Source organism: Lemur catta, chromosome 8 (genome assembly GCF_020740605.2).
Source record: "Lemur catta isolate mLemCat1 chromosome 8, mLemCat1.pri, whole genome shotgun sequence".
Taxonomy (NCBI): domain Eukaryota; kingdom Metazoa; phylum Chordata; class Mammalia; order Primates; family Lemuridae; genus Lemur; species Lemur catta.
Window position 1 is genome coordinate 59,471,182 of NC_059135.1, and position 24,292 is coordinate 59,495,473.

The window sequence follows — 24,292 nt, forward strand, 5'->3', positions numbered from 1 at the left end:
TATGGGACTTGTGGACCTGAAGAGATAAATAAGTCTATAGGGAAAAAGTTGATTTTCATTGACGATGTCTTGAAGCTGATATGTGTGAGTGTGGGGCAGGGCAAAGAGGTGAAGAAAGGATGCAGGGAGGCACACTGAAAGGAGGGAATGACTCTCTGTAGTGAGGGTTTCCTAGTATGACCTTAAAGGTCAAGCAGACCTGGCCTCAATATCATGCTTGACACTTCTGAGCTGAATGATCTTGGACAAGTTTCTTAGCTTGCTAATCTTTGAATGTCTTGTATGTAAGAAAGGGCTAATAACAGAACCTGCTTCACAAATTTGCAAACATTCAAGAGGATATTTTATGTAAACATCTAGTATAGTACTGACAAGGAATTACAATCAGTCTGTTTTACTTATCATGGAATCTGGAGTTAAAGGTAGCACAATATTAATCATAGGAGTCAAATTCAAAGCCTGTTATCACCGGGAATTTTGCTAGAGGTATTAGTTACTAGTGTCTACAGTATGATCTGCCATAGAAAGAGCATTAGACTTTTGCTTATGATTCTAAAACCATGACAATTAGGGAAATATAACTATTTCTCTAAATTTTCCTGGCTTTAGCTCCCTGTACGATGTTTCCTAATAAACATTTGTATGATGTCCATAATAACAATTAAAAGCATTTATTGAATGCTCTAATAATTATACATTCATTAATCCACTTAATCCTCACAGAAACCCTACTATTATTGTACACATTAGTCATACAAGGAAACTAGGGCAAGGAGAGGTCACATTATACGGTGAGGTCAAAGTTTGAATGGATGCAGACTATCCAGTCTATGCTCTTTAGCACTTTGCTAAAATATGCTAAACATATACACTCTCCATGCCTCAGATGTTTACATTATCTTTGGAGATCTCACATTTTAAGCCATGGAGATCACACTAGTATATATAAAGTATCACGCTTATGAAAGTATGTGCTTATGAATTCTATTAACTTAATCTTCTTATGTATATGCATTGCTTTTCTCTCTATTTTCCATTGAGCTAATTTGGAGGATTAGATGTGACCTAATATGGAAAAATAATTGCTGCATATGAGTGTGAGAGGTAGGTGAGAATCCACACTTACCCCAGCTATTCTGAGAGTCAGTGTGAAGTGGAATTTATGGAGGGCTTTGAATGAGGAGTGAGCATGGACCAGTTGGTTGGGAGGTGGCAGGTTACTGAGGCTGTTGGAGCCGTGTGGACTGAAACCCCACAGGAAGCATTACTTACCCTGCATCTGAGCTGTTGCCACAAAGCAGAGCATCATTTTGCCCTTCCAAAAAATAAAAGTGACCTATTTAAAGAACAAGGAATAGAAAAAATCATTAAAAAGACTATAAAACATTCCAGCCATTGTGTTTATGTAACAAAGCTTACAAATATTTCCATTGATAGTGAAATAGATAAAATAAGGATATATATTGCTAAGTGAAAAGATTTTCCTAATATCAAATAAATATAAAAATATAAAATTTTTGATCATATAAATGTTTAGAAAATCTTTTAAAATAAATTTTTTCAGAAGAATCAACTATTATAGCATTCTCACGTCAATATTTATTGCAAATATAAACTCAAATTGCTTGGGATACTTCAAGAAAGAGCTGCGAAATAAGGCTGCTGGCTCGGCACAAAAAGTGAGAGAGAGGGAAGCCTTGTTGTTTCTGAATCCTCCCATGCAAATAAAATTTCACTTTACAAATACTTTTTGCCTGGACTCAAAATAGATTCACACATTTTTTTTCTGACAATTTTAACTCCGTGAGAAGTAGGTTTAAATATTTGTTCCTTCTCATGATGCTGTAAATGTTTTGGGTTTTTGCTTGATTTCTACCTTTCAAATGTACAAGATAAACTTGTATATCTGTTTTTTATTTTCAGGGTATGATTTGCATATAATTTTAATTAATTGCATAGATGATCCCAGGAAACATACATACACAAACTAACATACATATTTATATATTTACATACAAACACACACACATACACATAAGAAAATTGACAGTGGGTCTAGATTCAATGATAGGAAGTCATCCTGAAGTATATGGCACCAATAAGTTTATTCTGATACCTATGCCTAAAATAAAATCAAACTATATTGATAAACAACTATAATACAATGACTGATACCAAAGGGACAAGTGGAATATCAATTAGTGAATGGGTGAATCAGGGTTACTTAACTTTCTGATGAGTACACAAATTAGGATTTCATCTTGGTTTCATCTTCTCTATTTCCAGATACATCATATGTACTCAATACATATGGTGGGTCAACCAAAAAGGGCTGAATTATTAATATTTTCCCCCAGTCTTCTTAACACATTTCAGTTGAATACACTGAACAGTTCAAACTACTGATTTATTTATTAAGATGGCTGAAAATGCCTGATCAATGCCTACCAAATAAATATTTTTGTTGATACAGCATATGGAATTGCTTTCACCCCTAGCTTTGGAGAAGATAACATATTTTTAAATGGTAACTTTTACCTTATCAATTGACAGATAAGAAAAAAGGAGTAAGGTATCATTTGATTTCTCCATTACATGCATTAAGTCATCTTAAGGTAGTCTATATAGGTCATTTGATTCACATCAAAATTGAAATAATCTCCACTGTATATGGTTTTTAATATTTAAAGAACTAAACAATTTAATGGTTAAAAAGAGTATATCTTACTTTTGTCCTCAATATATTCATCCCAGTTAAACATGCTGATTGTCCGATTGAAAATGGTACCATTCCCATCCAATGAGTTATTAAAGAAGGAAGTGACATTTATTTCAAAGGAAGAATTGTCTGGGGGCCATTGCAAACATTTATTTCGCAGGTTGCCCATGAACAGCTGTAGTCCTATTAGCGCAAACACGCTCAGACAGAACACAGTCAGGATCATGACGTCAGAAAGCTTCTTCACTGACTGAATTAGGGCCCCCACAATGGTCTTCAGGCCTACAAATAAAATCAGAGGGAAGAATTTAAATATACTATTCAACAGCTTCTTTCCCAGTACAAATATCATGAGCTTGTCCTGGAAAATAAAAATGTCATGCAGAATGCCAACAATATTAGTTTAATGTTTGTGGTTGAATAAGTTTCATGAAAAGCCTGCTAGCTGGTGAAAATGAATGAAAGCAGAATTTGTATGTTCATTAGAAAACTGTGAATGGAAACGGACCAAATGTGTATTTCCAAACACTCCTTAGAGCAAAAGAAATGATTTTGTTATTCATGCTTAAACATCAACCTTGTGTAAATATTTTGCTTTTATTTGCAGATGTCTTACTCTCTAACCCCTTATTGGTTTTAGAAAAGTCTATATGGATAGAATAGTAAGAAATCTGGAAGTCACTGAATTATGAGGCTATATATTTGTGAATCTGCAAGCTTAAGTATGGGTTATAAAAGGAAGACATCTGAAAACTGAGCCCCATGCAGCACTCATGCTATCCTTTGCTCTTGCTCTTTCATTTTATTTATCTGCAGTTAAAAAGATTGCCAGTTTTAGCTCTAAACGGTCAAATTTGTATCAACCTGAATGTCTCACAGTTTAGCTTCTATGCGAAAAGCTTGATGTTATAGGATGCAAACCATGTAGCCTGTTACTGCAAATGCCTCATGCAAAACTTGTTAAACTCAAAGGCTGATTTAGATTAGTTTTAAAGAAAGCAACTAGTAAAAAGCCAAGAATCAAATCCATCCAAAATATGATGTACCGATTCTTGCTTTTTTACATAGTTATTTGCGATATGCGACAAGCAACAAGGCTTCTGCACAAAAGCTGTGATTGTAACACCAATGCAGCTAAAGTCAGCCTCGGTGTTTAACCTAGCTCTCACCTGGAATGACTGAAATTGTTTTCAATGCTCGGAGAACTCTGAATGTTCTCAACGCTGAGACATTGCCCAGGTCCACAAACTCTGTCACATATCTGTAATAGGGAGTTCACACACAAACACAATGACAGAACACAAGAAACAGTTGGAGATATAAGGGGCCTACCACCTTATACCACTTTCTTCTTACCTGGAATTACAGAAATAGTTTTCAAAGCTCTCAAGACTCTGAAAGTTCGAAGAGCTGAAACATTGCCTAGGTTTACAAATTCTGTTACATACCTGTAGAATTAAATCAGAGTTATTCAGAATTTAGCGAAATCTAAGACTATGTTGGTCTTTCATCAAGACCTTTTCAACTTCAATGAGTGTTGCCATCAAATTTCCCAATCAAGAGAAAAATGGCATTGTCATCAATCATAATCCCTGTTATTTGAGAAACTTTACTTTAATTACTTTACAGTGCTAATAGAAAACAAAGCCATGTAATTTACTATGATAATTCCTAATTTCTTCAAACTGAATGATTTGATCGGAAGAAAAATATTCCAAATTTACATGCTAAGTAAGAAAAATGCTTGATCTGTCAAGGGAAGCCACCAAGGAAAAATATATTATAGGCTCCCACCAATGAGTTATTCTTCCAGAAGAGAAAATGTATTAAGATACTTACGCAAAGGTAATGACTGTGAAATCCAACCAATTCCATGGATCCCGGAGAAATGTGAAATCTTCTAAACAAAAGCCCCTTGCAAGTATTTTAATAAGTGATTCAAAAGTATAAATTCCTGTAAAGGTGTACCTAAGAGAAAATAGCCATGCTCACATTAAAGATCTAGTAGTTAATTTATATGTATATGTACATATGTTAAGGTGATTTAAACAACAAACAAAAATTAGGAGATTCCATATTGGTCTTCCTATGATATAGAGCTTAGGTGGGGCTTAAGGCAAAAAGAAACATTAAATTCCAAAAGACATTCTCAATGACTGTAATTAAATGAATATTGTACTTTCCACATTAATTAATTTAAAGGATATAAATAATATCAGTCTATATGAAGATATTTTCTGAAATACTCTGGCTTTCAGTCTGATTTAAGCAAAAAGGTATTAATCCAAAAATGAACAAAGGATTTGTGTTTCATAAAGTATGCACCATTAAGAGCCATGCAATATATACTGGTAAAACAGAACTGTGATAGCCATTAGAAAAGGAACATACAAACTAGGTATAATTTTTATCAGTAGATATTAGCAAATTACTGGTGATCTTCAAAAGAGCCTAAGACTCACAAGAAAAATAAAGTGCTAAAATATTAACAGTCAAATCAGTGCAGTAATTTGAGCTACTGAATGAGCCCCTGCAAGCTTTGTTTTAGAGGAAATTAGTGGTTATAATAAATTTGAGTCAGTGTCTGGTTTAGAGTAGCTAGCACGATTTGTCAAAGGAACCGATGAGATCTCAAAATGTTACAAAGGACAATTTGAAACATAAAGGGATATCAATATGGAAAGAAATTTTTAAATTTTCTACTTACTCCACATTCTTTGTCCAGTCTGGAGGGTTACTCATGGTCATAAATACACAGTTGGTAAGAATAGTGCACATAATGAGCACATTGAATAAAGTAGAAGAATATTGTCAAGGAAGACAAAGTTCAATGGGGAAATCTCACTTTCATGCACTGCCATGCTTTCACCACCATGAAGCTTAAAATTTTCATGCTTATTATTATCTCATGCTACTTAATAACATTGACTTTTTAAATTTTCTGTAATTCAACAACCCCATATCTAGATCATGCCTAATGGCTAACCATCAACTATACTGAAGCTGTTTAGGTACTTTTAGTGATTAAAAAAATTAAATGCAAAGAAATGAGTTTATTGGTGAATAATTTATCAATTTTAGTTTCCTAATGACAGACTCAACTGAACAACAGAACTGCAAGCTCAGCATGTATGTAAATACTGAAGAAAATTCAACAGGAAAATTCAAGTAATTAATTAAATACATTATAACTTTATTCTAAGGGTCACCATAGTAGAATGTCTTATAATAAGGTCCTTTCTAAATAGAGTATATAATATACTGTAATTGCTCATAAAATTCTGAATTGTGAGAGAAGATGGCAGGTGTTACCAATGGCATTTCTTGGGTTTGTAACTGAGGCCAATTTCTTTGAATCTCAGTTCACTTGGCTATAAAAGAAAGAAAAAATAATTTTACAAGATTGCTATGAGGATCAAATTAGTTAAAATATAGTAAATCTCCTACAATTTAATTGGCCTGATACATAGTAGGTGCTCAATAAATTGCTTTCCTTACTTCCTGAAGCACAGAGTACACTGCTTATAGCAAATATCTGGTTTGTTTCACCCTATCCCACCCTACTTTGCCTGTGTAGGTATAGCCAATGTCCTTTGCTTTCCTTTACATTGAATAAACAGTAAATAAAACCTATTTAAGAAAATATTCAGTAGTCAGACAATTGAAATGATTTTCTTTCATATTTAGTTAAGAGCACAATAAAGATTCAAGTCAGGCACAGTGGCCCATGCCTGTAATCTCAGCACTTTAGGGAGGCTGAGGCAGGAGGATCATTTGAGGCCAGGAGTCCAAGATCAGCCTGGACAACATAGTAAGACCCCATCTCTACAAAAAATTTAAAAATTAGCTGGTGTTGTATTGCATGCCTATAGTCCCAGCAACTTGAGAGGCTGAGGCAAGAGGATCACTTGAGCCCAGTGGTTGGCAGGTTGCAGTGAGCTATGATCACACCACTGCACTCCAGACTGGGTGATAAAGTGAGATCATGTTTCAAAAAGAAATTAAAAGAATAAAGATTGAGTTACAATTATTATGCAAGGCAGCAAATTTAAACACAATTATAAAAATCTCAGAGAGGGAATAAATGCTATTCATATTCCTTCTTACTCTTTATCTTTTGTTACAAATCATCATATTACTTACACATAACAAAATATAGACACGATTTCAGGAGCAGTGCAACAGCACAGTGAGTAGCCAATATTGTGTTAATCTAGAAAGGAAGTTTCTTTGCATCTACAATTAGTTATAGCCAAAGCAATAATTGATTTTTTTTTATTTTCAGTAGCAGTGCTATAAAGACCATACTTAATTCTCAGCTTGTTCAAATGCATCCACATGAAAACAGTCATAAGTAAATGATGTGGATCAGCCACATGAGGGCACTACAATCTAGAGAACACAGAAAAACACCATTTCAAAGAAGAAACACATAGTTTTCCTTTATTCCTAAAAACAAACAGAAAACAATATAAAATTAATGATGAACAGCTATTAGTGTATAAAACCACAGGATCCTCTGTGCTAGCTGGCCCAGGCCCTAATGGGGAAAAGAACAGCCCTTGGCAGATTGGCACCACTCTAAATGTGTGGTCACCAACCTCAATGGTCCTCAACACAGTCTTGTATTTTCCCTACCTTGCTGCACCTCTTACTCTCTGCAAAAAAGACAATTTCAAATATTCTCCACTGTCCTCCAATCTCCAACCCTCGTCTTCGTTCCCTCTCCATTTCAAGCTGATGATCTTATTTCCTACTTCACAAGAGAAAAGAGGTAGCATCATGCTGCCATAGCTCCACTTCCCACCCCCAAAGCAACAAACCTCTCAGCATTGGGACTTATCCTTTCCTCCTTCCTGTCACAGTGGGAAAGTCTTCAATCCCTCCACACATACTGGGGACACTTTCTACCTTTATGCAATACTTCAGCAATCCGTTATCTCTTCCTTCTCTTATCTTTAATATCTCCCACTCTATTGGCCTCTTCCTGTCAACACAAACTTGCTTAAGTCTCTCTTATCTTGGGGGTGGGTGGAGGGTGGAGAATTCTCTCCTGTAACTCACAACCTCTTTAACTACTTACAACCCTACCTCCCTTCTCCATTTCTCAGCCAAACTTCTTGAAAGAGTTGTTTATCTTTCATTTCCTCTGTCACATCCTTAGCCTATGAGCTTTTCTTTCTAAAGATGACAAACCTCTTCATGTTTTGTCACAAAAACAAAAGAATAATTTTGAGTTCTTATTTGACTTGCTTTCTTTGCAGCATTAGACAAAGATGATTCCTCCCTTTTGCATTAAGTTCTCTTCCCTTTGCTTTCGTGAGTTCCCAATTACCTGGTTTCTCCATGCCTCGGGGCACCAATTTCTCTATATCCTTTGAAATGTTGCATTTTCCTTTTAGAGAAGGAAGACGTGGGTATCTAAATCATCTTCCCCTCTTCTGCTCTCCTCATCCTAGTATGGGCCATCAACAAACACAGCTTAACAAGCATAACCATTTATGTACCCACCAATCCCAAATACTTCTCTCCAGGTGAGATCTTTCTTCTGAATTCCATACACACAATTGATCGTATGATCAGTACTTAGATATCTCATCGACACTTCAAAATCATTAAAAAAAATTTAGTTGTAAACTGAATTAAAAATCTTTTCACCCTACCCCTCTGCTCCTGCTGCTGAATACTGCTCGCTTAACAGCTCTATATCTTACAAAATGCCCCATGATCTAGCCAAGGACCTAGGAGCAATCTTGTACTTTTCTTTCTCCTTAAACCTACACATCCAGTTTAGCACCAAATATTGTTAATTCTGCCTATTTCTGGATTCAATACACTTTTTTTCCATCCCCGTATCACTGCATGGTCCAAGTATCCTTCAAGACTAACATTAAGTCTAATAGTCCATCTGGATTATTGCAGTTTCCTCTCAAATGGTCTTTCTGAATTCATGTTTGACTCCTTTCAACCCATTCTGCATACTATGCCAAAATGACTTTTGTAAATGTAATCTGGATTATTTTGGTACCTTTCTGCTACTTTTAGGGTGATGATCAAACATTTTAGCATAGAGTCAAGATTCTGAGTCTGACCCCTGTCTACTTCTCCAGTTTCATCCTATTTTCTCTTCATGGCACTATCCCCATCCTGATAATATTGTGATTATTTTAGGTCATTGAATGTTTTTTACACTCTTTCTTAAGTCAGGGTCTTGCAAAGACCGACTCTTCTCCCTGAAAATGCTCTTTACTTCACTGTTGCCAACTCATTCTTTTTTTTTAATATTCACATTGACCTGTTTAGGTCTACCAGTTGTATATCCCTGGAGCACCTCATGCCATTCCTCCCCTGAAAATTTTTAATGTTGGTCTTTTCTACCAGTCTATGAACTTCATGAGGGTAGGGATCACATCTATATTATTTACCACTATATCCACTATTTCACATACTATCAATTGACTATTGAATGAAGTCAGTTTTGCAATTAGTTTATTACTAAATGGAATAATATTCTTCCTTTTTAATGGTTTTGGATGATATGTTTAGTGATTTGGAACAAAATGCAGCATGAAATTTGTTTTCACATATATTGTGGACACAAGTTTCTATAATTTTTTGGAAGGTTAAGACATAGGATAAATATAAAGTGGAAATTAACAGCCTCATAAGATATATGTCATATAATGAACTCAGCCATGGTTTTATGACACTTAAAAATATTTACTCATTATAATGGTAGAATTTAATTACATATTAAAGTAAAATATATATTTCAATATTAATTAACAATAGAAATAATGATAATTTCCTACTAAGTCACAGGTAATAAAGCATTATGCTAAAAAGAATGTGTTTTCTGTATTGTATTACTATCATTTTAATAGTAAAGTATGCACCTAAATTGAAATCCTAACAGACACTTAAAAAAAAAACAAATCTATTTCACTTTTATGACAAAATAATAGCTAACGAAAGTCAGGTTTCCATACTTCTGATATAAAATAGGTATCTCAAGAAAGTTTCAAAATCCATTAACTTTATTAATCATTATTCATTTATTTCATCAGTCCTATAGTTTTCAAATTCCTGAATTTTTGTGAGTGACTAAAATGCTAGGGTTTCAGATAATCATAAGAAATATTCAAATATGAAAAACATATAATGTGGGTATTAATTTTGCTTTGTGATACCATGCATTGAAAAAGTATAAAAACTCCACATCGGGGAAGATTTTGAGGAGCTAAAACTATTAGCAAAATGCATACATCCTATATTATTTTCTAACTAAAAAGACCAAGGCATAAACTAAAGTACCTTTTTCAAAAGAACAATTTATCCTGGAACAACACTTCCTTAAGAGCTTTGCTACATAAAACAGAGGCAGATTGACTTTATATAATATCAGAGAAAAAAAGGATCTTCTTAATCTATTAAAATCTATTAATTTCTTTATACCCAGTATTAATAAAAGTAGGTTAACCTACTGATTGATGCTAACTTGCCAGTTGGCAAATGTAAAATATTTCCCATGTGTATATGTTGAGGAAAAACTTCTTCAACTTTATATTGAAAATGGCTTAAGTAGCCCTTAATAGTAGCCAGAATCATTAAAGCACTGACACGCCCACCCCCATATCCATTGATTTAGGATGAAGTAGCATGAGCTTTAATGCAATGAACCATGGATCGGATACATCCTTTATCAGCCATGTGGGCTTCAGCAAGTTGTTTAGTTCTTTGAGGCTCAGTTTTCTCATATAAATGTGCATAATAGTATACCTTCATTATCCACTAAGATAATAAGCTGTTATTTTTTATTAGCGCTAATACTTTGTTGGATATAAAAACGTAGGGTATTTCTTTGTTATTCTTAAGGAAGAGAAAGACATTGTACTCTATTCAGAGACTTTGTAATGACATAATATCCAGAGAAGTTGCCAAGGAATTTTTAACTTATATGTAAACTGGTGGGAGAAGATAGTTTTATGTTAGAGGTGTTCTAATTCAAAAATGGAGAATTCAAAACAGAGTAGGATAAGTCTCGTTCTACATATCAATGCGTATTTCAGACCCAACAGTAATACTGACTAAATATCACATATATACTGTTAACTCTTGAGTTGTTTAATTTTAATATCAACAAACTTCTATTTGCCAATAGACAACTAAGTGTTAACTTCTGAACACTGAAAGCAGAAAAAAGGGAAATTGTTAAGTTGTATCACCTCCTTTGGGATAGACCTGTGTAGTTCTTTCCATGGAAAACCATGATTTTTACTACTTCTACATGGATACCATATAAATTTGGGATGAGCTAAGAAATGTATTTCTCCTTTAATGAATTAGTAAGTTTGAGCCACTGAAAAGAACATTTGAAATACATAGACACAGGAACACTGGTGATGCCCCCAGTGTATTATATCTGAGGGTTTAAAAATCCATTTTCTTCTATTGGAAGGGAAATGCAAAGAAAACTGGGCTGAGAACCAGAAGATCTGCTCTGAAGTTTTAGCTCTGCCACTGACAGAAAATGTAGCTTTAAAAAGAGACTAAACATCTCTGGGCCTCAATTAACTCATCTGCAAAATGAGACAGTTGAGACTGACCACACTGTGTTTTGGTCAACTACTACCCCAAACTCTGGTGTTATATATACATTTTGTTTGCAAAGTCAAGCCAGAACAGAGTAGTGCTAGAGTGCTAGTAGTGCTAGGCTCTTGATTTTACCCACCAAATTGCTCTATTCCAGTTCTCCCAAGCTCCATCAAAAGTAACTTCATTTTTCTTTTTTGACCAGACTAAACACATACAGTCATCCTTAGTGCCTCTCATTCCCTTATACCCCACATCCAACTGCTCAGCAAATCCCACCAGCTCTTCTGCAAAATACATCGAAATTTGATGACATTGTACCACCCTCACTGTTTCCACCATAGTCCAAGCTGCCATCATCTCTCGCCTTCATAATGACAGTCGGCCCCAGTCTATCTCCTTGCTGTTACTCTTTCCCCCACATACAGCCTATTCTCCACAAAGCAGCCAGAGTGATCTTTTAAAAATGTGAGTCAGGTTGTGACACTCTTCTGCTGAAAACCCTCCCGTCATCTCTCCTCATCTCACTCACAGTCAGTTTGGTGTCCTCACTACAACTCACCTCGCCTCGCCTACAACTTTAGCCCCTGACTTCCACTCTCACTGACCTTATCCCCTCTGCTCCCTGCCTTTCTCACTCTACTCCAGCCATTCAGGTCTCCTTGTTGATTCTGGAACATACCAGGGGCACTTCCACCTTCAGACTTTACTTTCTTACTTGCTGTTCCCTCTGAACTTTCCCCTAGATTTTCAAGTCTCTCTGCCCCACTTCCTTCAGATCTCTGCTCACATGGAATCTTTTCAGAGAGGACTTCGCTGGCCATATGATCCAAAACACGACACCTTGTTACTCTTACCCTTTACACACATTTATTTTTCTTTGGAGCATTTATCACTATTTCCATATGATTTGTTTGTTTATAGTACTTCTCCTCCCAAACACACACATGCATGAATGTAACTACATGAGAGCAGGGACTTTGTTTGGTTCAATGCTTATAAGAATATCTGCCACTTGGTAGGTATTCAGTAAGTATTTGCAAATGAATGAAAACAAATGCAAAATAAAAAAGAAGGTGTGCATATATTAAGTTTAAATAATAAAACCTGAGATGAAACACATTTAAAACTCTGGTAGGGAATTTTAGGAACACGGATTATTTTTAACTTGTTTGCTATCTAGAAAATGTAATCATGTTTTATTTAAATATCAAACAAGATACAAGGCACCTCAAAAGGATTTTCAGTTTTCAAAATATGCCCTGGTAAAAATATCATAAGCATAACTTCTTATTCTGCCAAAATCAAAAAACAAAGCTAATTTGATACACAACAGCTCCTAACAATGGTAACAGCTCCTTAGGAAACAAGTCAGCTTTTTGTTGGAAATAGAGGTCCAAGTTTAAAATACAAATTTCTTTATTGTGAATGTCTTTTTGCTGCACAATAATTAATGATAATAAATACACAATGACCTCCCAATTGTGCCCAAACTCACCATGCTCATCTCTAAGCATTTTTAACTCACAATAAAGGGCACTACACTTGAAGTCAAAAAACCAGGATTTGAGTTTAGGGTTTGCATTGTAAAGAATAAAGGACAAAATCATTATGAAAATCAGTTACAAACTACAGCATTATATATAGCCACGTTTACTAGGATCAGTGATCAGTTGGGCCAATATCACCAAAAGACTGAAAGACTTATCTATCTTGGAATAGTAGCACACCTGCCTTTTCTTTTCTTATAGCTCCACACCAAGGTGAGACATCTGAGATATATTTTAATTTGGGAAATTAGAGATTTTTTTAAAATCTTATTTTCTACATTGCAAGAAATTTGTGGCTATGGCAATTTGTAAGCTTCTAGGAGAGTCAACAGTTCAACTGGGCATAACTTAATAGATTTACCTGGTTGGCTTCACATATCAACATGCATCATTGCAGGCCTTCTAACAACTTTGGCCTTTGGAGATTGAGTTCTTCCTTTTGGGAAGCAAACACAAGACCTCAAGTTCAAGTTGTATCTGGATATCTAAAAAGCTCCCAGAATAAACTATGTCTTCAATACCCAGATTCTCTGATCAGAATTTCTAAAACTGCCCTTACCCTCTACCACTAGGAGTCTCTTTTCCAGGGGTCTTATAGTGGGATTCACAATGTCCTAGGACTTTTTGTGAGTAGAAACAATAGCTTTCATGAGATTTGCAAACAAATACATGATCTCCTCATAAAAGTTTTAAATCAAACATCTGCTTTATGAAAAAATACCGGGTTTTCTTAATTTCATCTTATCATTCACATCATTCACATACAGAAATAAATTTTTCTGATCCATTCTTTTTCCACTTGTTTTGTATCTGATTTTCTAATGTCTGATTTATTACTCATTTATTTATTCAATACCTATTCTTCAGTATCTACTATGAACAGAGCATAAGTCTGAATTTTTCCTATAATTTTATAAATTATGTTTATATAAGAAACATACAATTATTTAAAAATATAATCAATACTTTATGGAAAGACTTACTCAGTGCACAGATTATAAATACTTGAAACATAATAAGAGATCATAATTTATAATTCAGGAAACCCAAATATAAATTCCAACTTTATTATTCTTTCTAATGCTAACTCAAATTTTTTTCTCCATGTGCAACTAGATTCTCTTATTTGAAAACAGAGGTAAGAAACCAGTATTACTTAAGGTAATGCATAAGAAATTACTAAATCTTAAAACATAAAACATAAATATCGAATAAAAATACGTTGATATCTGTGCAAACCTCGCAGGAGGGATACACTAGAGGTTAAGAGGAGACTTACAGAATGCCATGCCTCTAAAAGCATCATTTGGCATACTGCCAGGCATGCCTGGGGACATACTTTACATCTCCTACACCCAGAACTGAGATGAATAACCTGTATCAGGCTTATCTCATTTCCTGAATTCCCTACCTTATCTAATTCCCTACCTTAGCTAATTCAAATATTTTTCTGGGCCTGTTAGAGGTGGTAAGCTTTTATATTGCATGCTTTAAAACCAGGCTCTAGGCTGACCATGCAATGGAATTCCAAGCAATGACTTCCTAAAGAAGAAAGAACATACTGTCCTATCTGAGGCTTTGTTTAAGTTTCAATTTCCCTTGCCTTACCTCTGGTCCCTAATAAATATCACTCCTCATCCCAAGATTTCTGTGTTCTGCCTGTAAATGCCCCTGCCCAGCACAGCCTCAGTTCTCCAAGCCTTTGCTTCCTTGGCATTCCCAGAGCTGGCTGTCAGCCAGACCATTGTTTCTGGCCTGGAATAAAACCTCTCATTCCCAACTACTATATTTAACGTCACAGAGTAAATCAAATTACCATCTACCACCAAGATGTCATCAATTCCCTCTCTGGAAAGTAGATACTTCAATAAGGTGAATAAAGAATAAAATGAGGATGTATATGGATAGACAGACATAAAACCTTTGGAGAGAAATAATTGTAGCAGGACCTGTGATTTAAATAAAACACAGGAACAAGGGACAAGAAGAAAAAGTTAAAAAAAAATAGGAAGTCAACAGGAATGCTATTGGGGAAAAAAAATTTGGAGAAATATTTGAAATTGTAAACATTTATTAACTCAAAGTTTTCAAAAGCAGAAAGTAGTAAAATTCAAACAAAAAAGATATAAAATTGTAATTCAGATTATGTATATTTATTTGCCAAATGTAGAAGCAGAAAAGAAAATTAGCTCATGGAGTTTACTCCATTATATAACATTGTAAAATTTGAAGACATAAAAAGAGAGCCTGGTAATAGTATCAAGCTTTACGAAAAAGCCTTGGATATAACTAGCAATCCATAAGGGAGCAGAGGATAAAAGAAGAAAGAAAGAAGTAGTGAGTCAGGCAGAGGAGAAATACTTAAGAAATGGGAAAAGTGGTTCACTTACCTATGATCCCATTTTGTGACATGCTAACTGTTGAATAAAAGGAAAGAAAAAGAAAGAGCACATAACATCTCCAACCACATATAGCTTGAAAAATGCACAGCTCAGTAATTTAGTCAAAGAAGAAAATCATATTGACTATTTGAAAAAGGATATGAATGTACCAAAATCTTAATAGCTATTTTTCTAATAGGGTTGAAGGGAGTTAAAATGTACAGGGCAGGGGTGGCACTGAATCGAGAGATTGCTTTCCCTTTATTCAATACTATAAACGTCTGAAAAAGAAAACACAACACATAAAACAGAATTTAGAATATATATTGAGGACATTTTTAAGAGAAAAGTGAGATCATTATTTAGAAATATGGTCCTATAAAATAATGTAGAAATATACAAATTATCAATATCATATTATGATATGATGATAGACGCTTTTTCTTTCTGAGCACTGTAAACTTTCCTAAATTTGGTAGGTCACATTGGGGATTTAAAGGAGAATATAAAGAAAATTTGTGGCCAATGTCATAGGAATTCTTAGCATCTTTATCAAGTTTTAATATATGTATGTTTAAATTGCATTTATAATTTGCAGGAAGCACAAAAATGAGGCTTTGATTACTTCTTCAGTTAGATAATTTTCTCATGAGAACTTCAAGGTTTTCCAAGTGTGTTCGTTGCTCAAACTCTTTTTTGGCACTTATAAGTCACCTGCTATTATTTATTCTGTGGAGAGCAATGGCAAGAAGAAAATCTATGGTATGATGGCACAATTAAATCTGCTGAAGATCAAAGTGCCTTATAGAGAGCTAGAGACTTTAAGGAGGAATTTAGATATTACTCCTGCAAATATAAAAAAAAAATTATAGTTGTCACTTTTTGCTTCTCAGCGTTGTAAGAGAATTGGGGTCAATTTGCACTCATTAAAAAATATAATTTGTATTCAAGAAGGTGAGCAGGCATTTGCCCTTCCTCATTTCCCCACTGGAGGATGTCTCATCAGTTCTCTCCCTGTCCCCAAAATGCAGGTTCAAATGTGTGCTTCCAAATGACGTGTAGGATTATTGGTCCATTACATAGTCAGGCCCACCCAGCCTTCTAGTGATACTTTAGACAGAGGGAAGGAGGCACAACATCACCATCATCCCTGGGACTAGCCCAGAAGCAATTCAATTAGTAAATAGAGGCAGTAAAGGCAACTTGGCTAAGAACTCACTTTCTTATTGATATAGTAGGGGTCCAGGTCCTCCAGAGGCACTGACACCATCTCTGGAGGAATGTCTCCATAAATAAATGGAAGAGATTTTCCTGCTTCCAAGTCACTATTTGGCTTTGGGCCATTTTCATCGTCCTCATCCTTGCGCTCCTGTTTGGGTCTCTGAGCTTTCTCTTCTGCAATGCGTTGTTCAATAGCAGCAAGGGATTCCCTGGTAAAGAAGCGGAAGCTGTCAGGTCCTGGCGGTACCAGCACTGACTGTGCCATCTTTTCATCCTGCTCCTTTAATCACTGTTTAGCTCCTTGCATAAGAAAGTGCTACAGAAAGAAGGGGGAAGAAAAAGCAATGACCATTAGGTTAAAAGGTGACTGTGGCAATTACAAGACACTGAGCACTGAGATAAAGTATATAAACCAAGAGAGCTGTCATATATCACAAAGGAAGCTGTATGTGGCATTCAGGGAATCTCAGACATGCATTCATTTGCTTGCATGGAGATCTCTCTTTCACATTCAGTAGGTGTCTATGAGGTAATCTAATCTCCCACTCCCAAAATGTTTTAAGTGATTGTGCTAGCTGGGGGAAAATAATCCAATTCAGAGCTCGGAAATGGAGGATACTGGTTTGTGCTTGCTATTTCATTTCTGTGAATATTTTGGCAGCCATCTTTTTCAGCATTCCTTCTAAAAAAAAATCAGAGATCCAAAACAAGAGATGAAACATCACACAAATTGTAGAACCTGGACTGTGTGAGGCTCTCGCATGTATCTGTCCATTTTTTTCCACATACCTTTTGGCTCACTTTATCATCTTTAAGAGTTTATTCAAAAGCAATACACCTGGTAAAGAGCTCTGGAAATTCTAAAATGCCCAGGCTATGGAAACACAGGTGGAAACTGCTTGAAAGCTAGGGAGGAGGAACGAGCAGGAGATGCCTGTTTGTATTCGCAACTGCTCGGAAGCTGCACAGGAAGGGACCCAGCTCCTGCCAAACCGGGCAGGAAGTCATCCACGTCAGAGGTCTGTAGCTTGGACCCCCTGGCTTAGCAACCTGCTGCTAGCTAGTGTAATTGCTTCTTAAATTAACAAATTTGCAGTACCTGAGGAAACACTGTGGAGATAGCCCATTTTCTCAAATAGTACCCATTTCCCAAAAATCTGGCACAGCAGTCTCAGTGTCCATTTCAGAATTTGGACTCGAAAAAAAAAATAAGTGTAAGATAGTGTACCTTTTAAGCAAACTCCTATTATATGGGTTTTTGCAATAACATAAATGGAGCTTTACTGGTATTCAAAACATATTTTACTAAACTAAAGTAGATAACTCAACAGAGCACATCAATCATTCCAAATGTTACATGTGAACCCGTGGCAGGAGTTTCTATGCTATTTGAAACAATACAACCAAAATCTTGACTCCTAGATGCCGTCTGTACAAAATCACTTCATCTATTTCTTCTTCTTCTTCTTTTAAATCAATCCCTTTAATTCCCACACTACAGGAATGAGAGCTGCCAGTTAAATATATGAAATGCATTTCCTAAGAGTAAAATGTGTTAGTATGCAGTTCATTTCTGCAGCATATACCAGATACAACAGAGGGAAATCTAAAACAACGTATCTACTGTACAGTTTCATTAAAAAAATCTTTTTGAAGTAGATCAGGACCTTTCAGCCTCCAGCTAGCAGACTGCCCTCCCAGTATCACAGTACCTCCAGAACATACCCCATTTTTCACCCATCCCCAGAGACCCTCATGGCTAGCGACAGGCATAGGCATGAAGATGGTCCTTGCACACTCGGGGGAGGAAACTGCCATGCCTAGATGCTCTAACAGAAGAGACATGCTAAAACATGCAGCCAGCAGCTTCAAAATGAAAGTGGTCCCCCTGCAGATTTCCCCAAGGATTCTACTGTAAAGGTAGAGAAGCATCACAGAGAATAAGCATAATAAGAATATTGAAACATTACCCCTGCAGAATCTTTTACACCCAGAGTTTGGGATTGATAAGCTGGCACCAAGAAGACTGCAGCTAAAATTCCATCATGCTTTAAAAAATATATAATTTTTTTTTTTTTTTAATTCTTCTTCAAAGACCACACCTAACTTCCTGTAAAAGGATTCTGGTAACTGAAGTAAGAACAGGCATTTCCTGTAGAGGGACTACAAAGTGGCATTATTGTAACTACCACTAGAGGGCGGAGAAACTGTGAAGAGAAACACCTTCGCAGGGTACGCACAGACATACGTATGTCTGAAGCGGCTCGGAGCTTTCAGTAATGGAGCTCTCTCAGATCTTTCACAGGCTTTTCTTAGAATTAAACGGTAAAACTTTACCGATTTCGAGGACTAATTTTGTTAACCAATGATGCTTCTCTTCATACTTTTTATTTGCTAAGCCAAAAAGTCATTCACTCAATATAGATAATTTAAAAGTAAAAAGAAAGTACAGTAATGCATCACGATATTTTCAGTCATCGAAGGACTGCATATATGACGGTGGTCCTGTAAAATTATAATACTGTATTTTTACTGTAGCTTTCCTATGTTCAGATATGTTTAGATACACAAATATTTACAACTGTGTTACAATTGCCTACAATATTCAGTACAGTAACATGCCGTACAGGTTTGTAGCCTGGGAGCAATAGGCTACACCATATAGCCTGGGTGTGTAGTAGGCTATGCCATCTAGGTTTGTGTAAGTAGAATCTATGGTGGTCCCACAATGATGAACTTGTCCAAGGACACATTTCTCAGAATGTATTCCAGTTGTTAAGCAATACAGGACTATAAATAGTGGAGGGTTAAAAATAAGAACTCCTATAAAATAGCAATTATATTGATGAAAGTCTTGCATACAGTAGGGCTTGATATTATCCTCAGCTCCAGAATATCAGGAATCCAATCAAGTTCAATAAAGAGATGACCTATGCCACACAAGTTAACTTTTCAAGAAAAAAAAATTAACTCAATGAGATACCAATCTTACTTTGTCTCTTATTTAAGTCACTGACAAGCAGTGAAAAAAAGGAACTGATAAGCCAGTGAGATCCTAAACACCAGTCTTTCGACTACTATCATAGTTAAGATTTGAAGACTTACTAAGTGCCCGTTACTGGGCTAAGATGTCTGCATACACTATATTTTTCAGCCTCCCCACAACCCTATCAGATAATTGCTTTTGTTATTTGAAAAGTGAAGAAGGGGGGTATACTGAGATTAGGAAAAGTCTCCTAAAATCATCCAGGCAGGATTCAAAGTCTGACGTCAAAAATCTGTGATCATTAGTCATAAAAAGAGACACCTGTTCATGCAACTAAAGCTTAAAATAAGGATTAAATAAAAATCAGGCACTGGCACCAGTCATAATCAGAAACAGTTCCAACTATTAATTCCGTATATTTTGTATATTTTCTAGCTTCCTCATTTTCATTAAAAAATGTATTTTTTGGACATGACCAAGGGGAAGATATAGCCAGAAAGAATATTTTAGTCACTCTAGCAGGTATACTTTTGGTATAAGAGAAAGAAAAACGACTCAAACAGATCAAAGGGGGAAAAAGTGAAGAAAGAAGTTCATGCAAGGGTGGGGAACCTGCAGCTTTAAAGCCACATGTGGTCTTCGAGGTCCTTAAGTGCAGCCTTTTGACTGAATCCAAATTTTACAGAACCAATCCTTTTATTAAAAGGAGTGCAGGAGAGAAAGATGAAGCTTTTCTTGCCTCCTTTGGTGGTTGAAAAAGAACAATCCTGAAATTAGAAGGCCGCAGGTTCCCCACCTGTCTAGGGCTAGTTTTTAGGGATATGGTAATTCAGGAGCTTAACTGATGTCACCAGCACAGTTATGCTGTATCCTTTGGCTCTGTCTTCCATAGCGATAGTTTTCCTAAAGATTCTCCCCTTATTATAGTGAGATAATGTAGCAACTGTAGCCTCCCAACCTTCCACACCTAAAATCAATGGGAACAAAGGGCCAGAAAAACTCTCAGTGCATCTTACTGGCTCCAGGTGGGTCAAATGGCCATCCTGAAGTCATCACTGTTCTGGGTAATGCCATGCTTTGATTGGCCTCACCTAAGCCACATGCCCCACCCTTGGAACAAAGAAGAAACCTCACTTGAAATCTGTGAACAGTCAAGTCAGGGTCATAGTTGTGGTACAGACACATTCCTCAAAAGCAGAGTTGGGCTACTATAAGCGAATAAGGAGATTAATGGGGAATAACAAAAACAAACAAGTGTGTGTTCTAGTCACATATTGGTTATATTTGCAGTGCCTCAATATTTGAAAAGTAACATTATCAGCATGAGGATATGTACATCTTGTATGTCTTCCATGTATACCAATTTCCATGTATACCAATCAGGCAAGATATTTAGCAGATTAATTCCCCAAAGGAAGTTGTCCTGCTGTAAATAAGCACACAAATATTTTACGAATCTCTATGGTTAGCATCAGCTTCAATTATCAAATGAATATTCAGGTCTCACTTTATAGATGTGCACAGCAGTAGACTAACTTGTTATACAAATTATTTTAATTCAAAAAATAAAAATTTACAAAGTGATTTGCCAAACATTATATTTTGTGGGAGAGATTAATCATAATAATAACACATAATATCTACTCTTTGTCAAGCACTATTTTAAGAGCTATAAAATCCTTACAGCGAGCTGATGTAATAGATACTGTGGTCCTCCCCATTGAAAACATGAGAAAGAATTAAAAAGAACAGAGGATCCTAGAGGCTGGGAAGGATAGGAAGAAGTGAAGGATAGGGAAAGATTTGTTAATTAAAGGTTACAAAATTACGGCTAGATAATAGGAGGAGTAAGTTCTAGTGTTCTATACCATTGTAAGATGCATATAGTTAATGATAATATAATATATTACATATTAATAGTTTCAAATAGCTAGGAGGATATTGAATGTTTCCAATACAAAGAAATGATAAATGTTTGAAATAGGATATGCTAATTACCCTGATCTGATCACTATACATTATATGTACTAAAACATCACTATGTACCCCACGAATATATACAATTATTATTTGTCAATTAAAAAATTTTTTAAATAAAGAAACTAAGGCGACCAGAGCAGAGGTTAAATAATTTGCAACACGCTTATGTTCTTACAACTGGAAGGAATAGGATCAAAATTTTAACTCATAGCAAGAGCAAGACCCCGTTTCTACTAAAAATAGAAAAGAAATTATATGGAAAACTAAGAATATACACAGAAAAAAAAATTTTAACTCATGCTCACTGGCTACAGATTCTCTGCTTTGAAAAATTATGCAATGCTTAAGACATTTTTCAGAATCATTCACTATCAGGAACACACAAAAATATGTGTAGTTTCTTTGACATTATATGAGTTTTAGGGTCACTTCTTTCCCATTGATTCTAAACAGTGTGTATCAGAATATTTGAAAGGGTGAACACAAAATGTTTTACCAAAACATCCAAGACATCAAATGAGCAACACCTGAATATTTTTTTCTGTCTCAAAGACTTTTGTGTAGTGTACCTGTGAAAAAAGAAATATAGTCTCTTGTTTCTAATTTCCTAGGATGAGATTTTCAGCAATCACGCACATTAGTTGTTCTTCCATTAGCTCTGACCCTTGTCAACATCATGCTGATATTTTATGAGAATTCTGTATGACATGCATTACCTGGAGATTTTAAATTTTGTTTAGTCATACTACTTTTCAGACAGGAGATTTTCTGTTACAACTTTTAAGGCCAGACACCATATTTGGAAGATCCATGAATAATGGGAAAGGCAAACAATATTATTTGAAGTAGTCAAAAAAGAAAAAATATTAAAAATTGAGTTTCTAAATTCTGATGAATTTCTATAATATGACTCTAATTTTTCTTTACAAAGATCCACACTTATGATAATAAGTGCTCTAAAGATAAATTTATACTAATAAAATGATTGGCTTATTAAATCTCCTAGATGAGGACATAATCTTATAATAGTTTATATTATTAATATAATTAATGGTTTTGGATACATGCCCAAAAACTTAGAGAATTTTGTACCCAAGATTTCTAAGAAAGCTGAGAAACACTAAGGAATGTCTTTTCCTGAAAGTGATCTTTTAAATCTCTTTCACAATTATAATTTTTAGTGTTCATTAGTATATTAGAGTAATGTCATAAACTAAGAAAAGATTTGCTAAATATTATCTGAAGATTTATGTTTTGCATTTTCTAGCTTTCTAGGTTTCACTGTATTCTCTCACGAACTTTTTTATCGTTACTTGCTGTGTTTTTGTATATTCTTCTATCTTTAGCCTGAATCCACTAGCTCATTTCTGTAACTAAAAATTTCCATAAAGGCAAGAAAGTTCTGAACAACCCGAGTTACATGTTTTTCTGCTATATATTAGGGACAGAGCACAACAGAATATGAAAAACTCAAGTTCAGTATGTACTGATCTGAAAAATTGTCATTTGTTTTCTTTAAATGCTAGGTTTAGTTCCATTGTGACACAAACTTATTTTGCATAGTTTATTTTCATATTAGTCCCTTGAGCAATATTCTTTTGTCTCTTTCTCTTTCTCTGTCTCTCTTAATACATGATTTTATTTAGAAACTGTTTAAAGTAGGAAAAAAAACCCTGTCAAGAAATACCAGGTAGAGAATGGGTTCCCGATAAAATGGAATTTTAGGGCAACAAAAGTCTAAAAGTCCACAAAAGAGAAATAGGACCACTGTCATTTGAATGATGGTGAGTTATTTCCATTTTTGTCATTGTTAATCAGTGAATCTAGGTTTTCTTCTGAAGTCCACACAAAACATGCACTACAAAACAATTTTATCATAAAATACTTGCTTTCTATACACATTTTAGGACAAACTACCGCCAGAAACAAATCAATACAAATACATCAGGGGTTGAGTAATCCTAGTAGTGAGTGACACACATTTTGCAGAATTCTGCCACACAAAAGGACTAAATAGGCTGTGGGCAAAGCAAATGAGGAAGAGTTAAGGAGTGAAATATTTTAAATATTAATAATTAATTCAGACATGGTATTTTATTTTCTTCAAAAGAAAATTAACATTTAGTACCACACTAATGAATTTTATCTTCAAAGAGATTAGTGCACTAGCAGAGTATTCAGATAACTGGAGAGCTGTAGAGAACAAATACCAAAAACATCCTAGCCTTTCAGATCCTGAGGTAAGGATGGCCCTCCCTGATCACTCCCTTTGCCAGAGGTCCACAAAGAACTTGCAGCATGGGCTGGGCACAGTGGCTCACAGTAGCACTTTGGGAGGCCAAAGCAGGAGGATTACTTGAGATCTGGAGTTCAAGACCAGGCTGGGCAGTAGTGAGACCCTGTCTCTACAAAAAATAGAAATAAAAACAGCTGGGCATGGGGGTGCACACCTGTAGTCTCAGCTGCCTGGGAGTCTGAAGCAGGAGGATCACTTTAGCCCAGGAGTTTGAGGTTGCAGTGAGCTATGATGACACCGCTCTACTCTAGCCCAGGTGACAGAGAGAGATTCTGTCTAAAAAGAAAACAAAGAACTTGAAGCATGATCACCTGCCTGTTGTGCTTCCAACTCTAAGCACAAACTTTAAGGAACCAAAGAGGAGTCCCCAGTGGACAAGGAGCCAGAGAAGAAAAACATGTTAAATGTAAACTGAAAAACAGTAAAATGGGACACAACCCCAATTCAAATCCCAGCAATGTTGGCCAGTCCCCAAAAGCAGTTGTTAGATTAAAAAGTTGGACATACCTCATTTCTCAAAAATCACAATACATGGAAATTTTGAAGATAATTGGAAAAATCGTCAGA

The 24,292-nt window shown here is 35.5% G+C and overlaps 1 protein-coding gene across 10 annotated transcripts in view; it reads right to left on the reverse strand.

Moving 5' to 3' along the window:
• The window catches only part of SCN2A (sodium voltage-gated channel alpha subunit 2), a 124,867-nt gene that overhangs the window by 61,507 nt on the left and 39,068 nt on the right, over positions 1–24,292 (reverse strand). For 5 of the 10 annotated variants that reach the window (XM_045559378.1, XM_045559375.1, XM_045559377.1 and 2 more), the window contains exons 1-7: positions 16,462–16,728; positions 15,405–15,523; positions 5,427–5,516; positions 4,559–4,687; positions 3,889–3,980; positions 2,729–3,001; positions 1,273–1,336 (exon numbers count right to left, since the gene is read on the reverse strand). In XM_045559378.1, coding sequence (XP_045415334.1) covers positions 1,273–1,336; positions 2,729–3,001; positions 3,889–3,980; positions 4,559–4,687; positions 5,427–5,516; positions 15,405–15,523; positions 16,462–16,728 — 1,034 coding nt within the window. Of the gene's footprint in view, positions 1–1,272; positions 1,337–2,728; positions 3,002–3,888; positions 3,981–4,075; positions 4,168–4,558; positions 4,688–5,426; positions 5,517–15,404; positions 15,524–16,461; positions 16,780–18,433; positions 18,523–24,292 lie in introns of those variants that run through there. The other 5 variants (XM_045559379.1, XM_045559376.1, XM_045559371.1 and 2 more) reach the window with 4 other exon arrangements.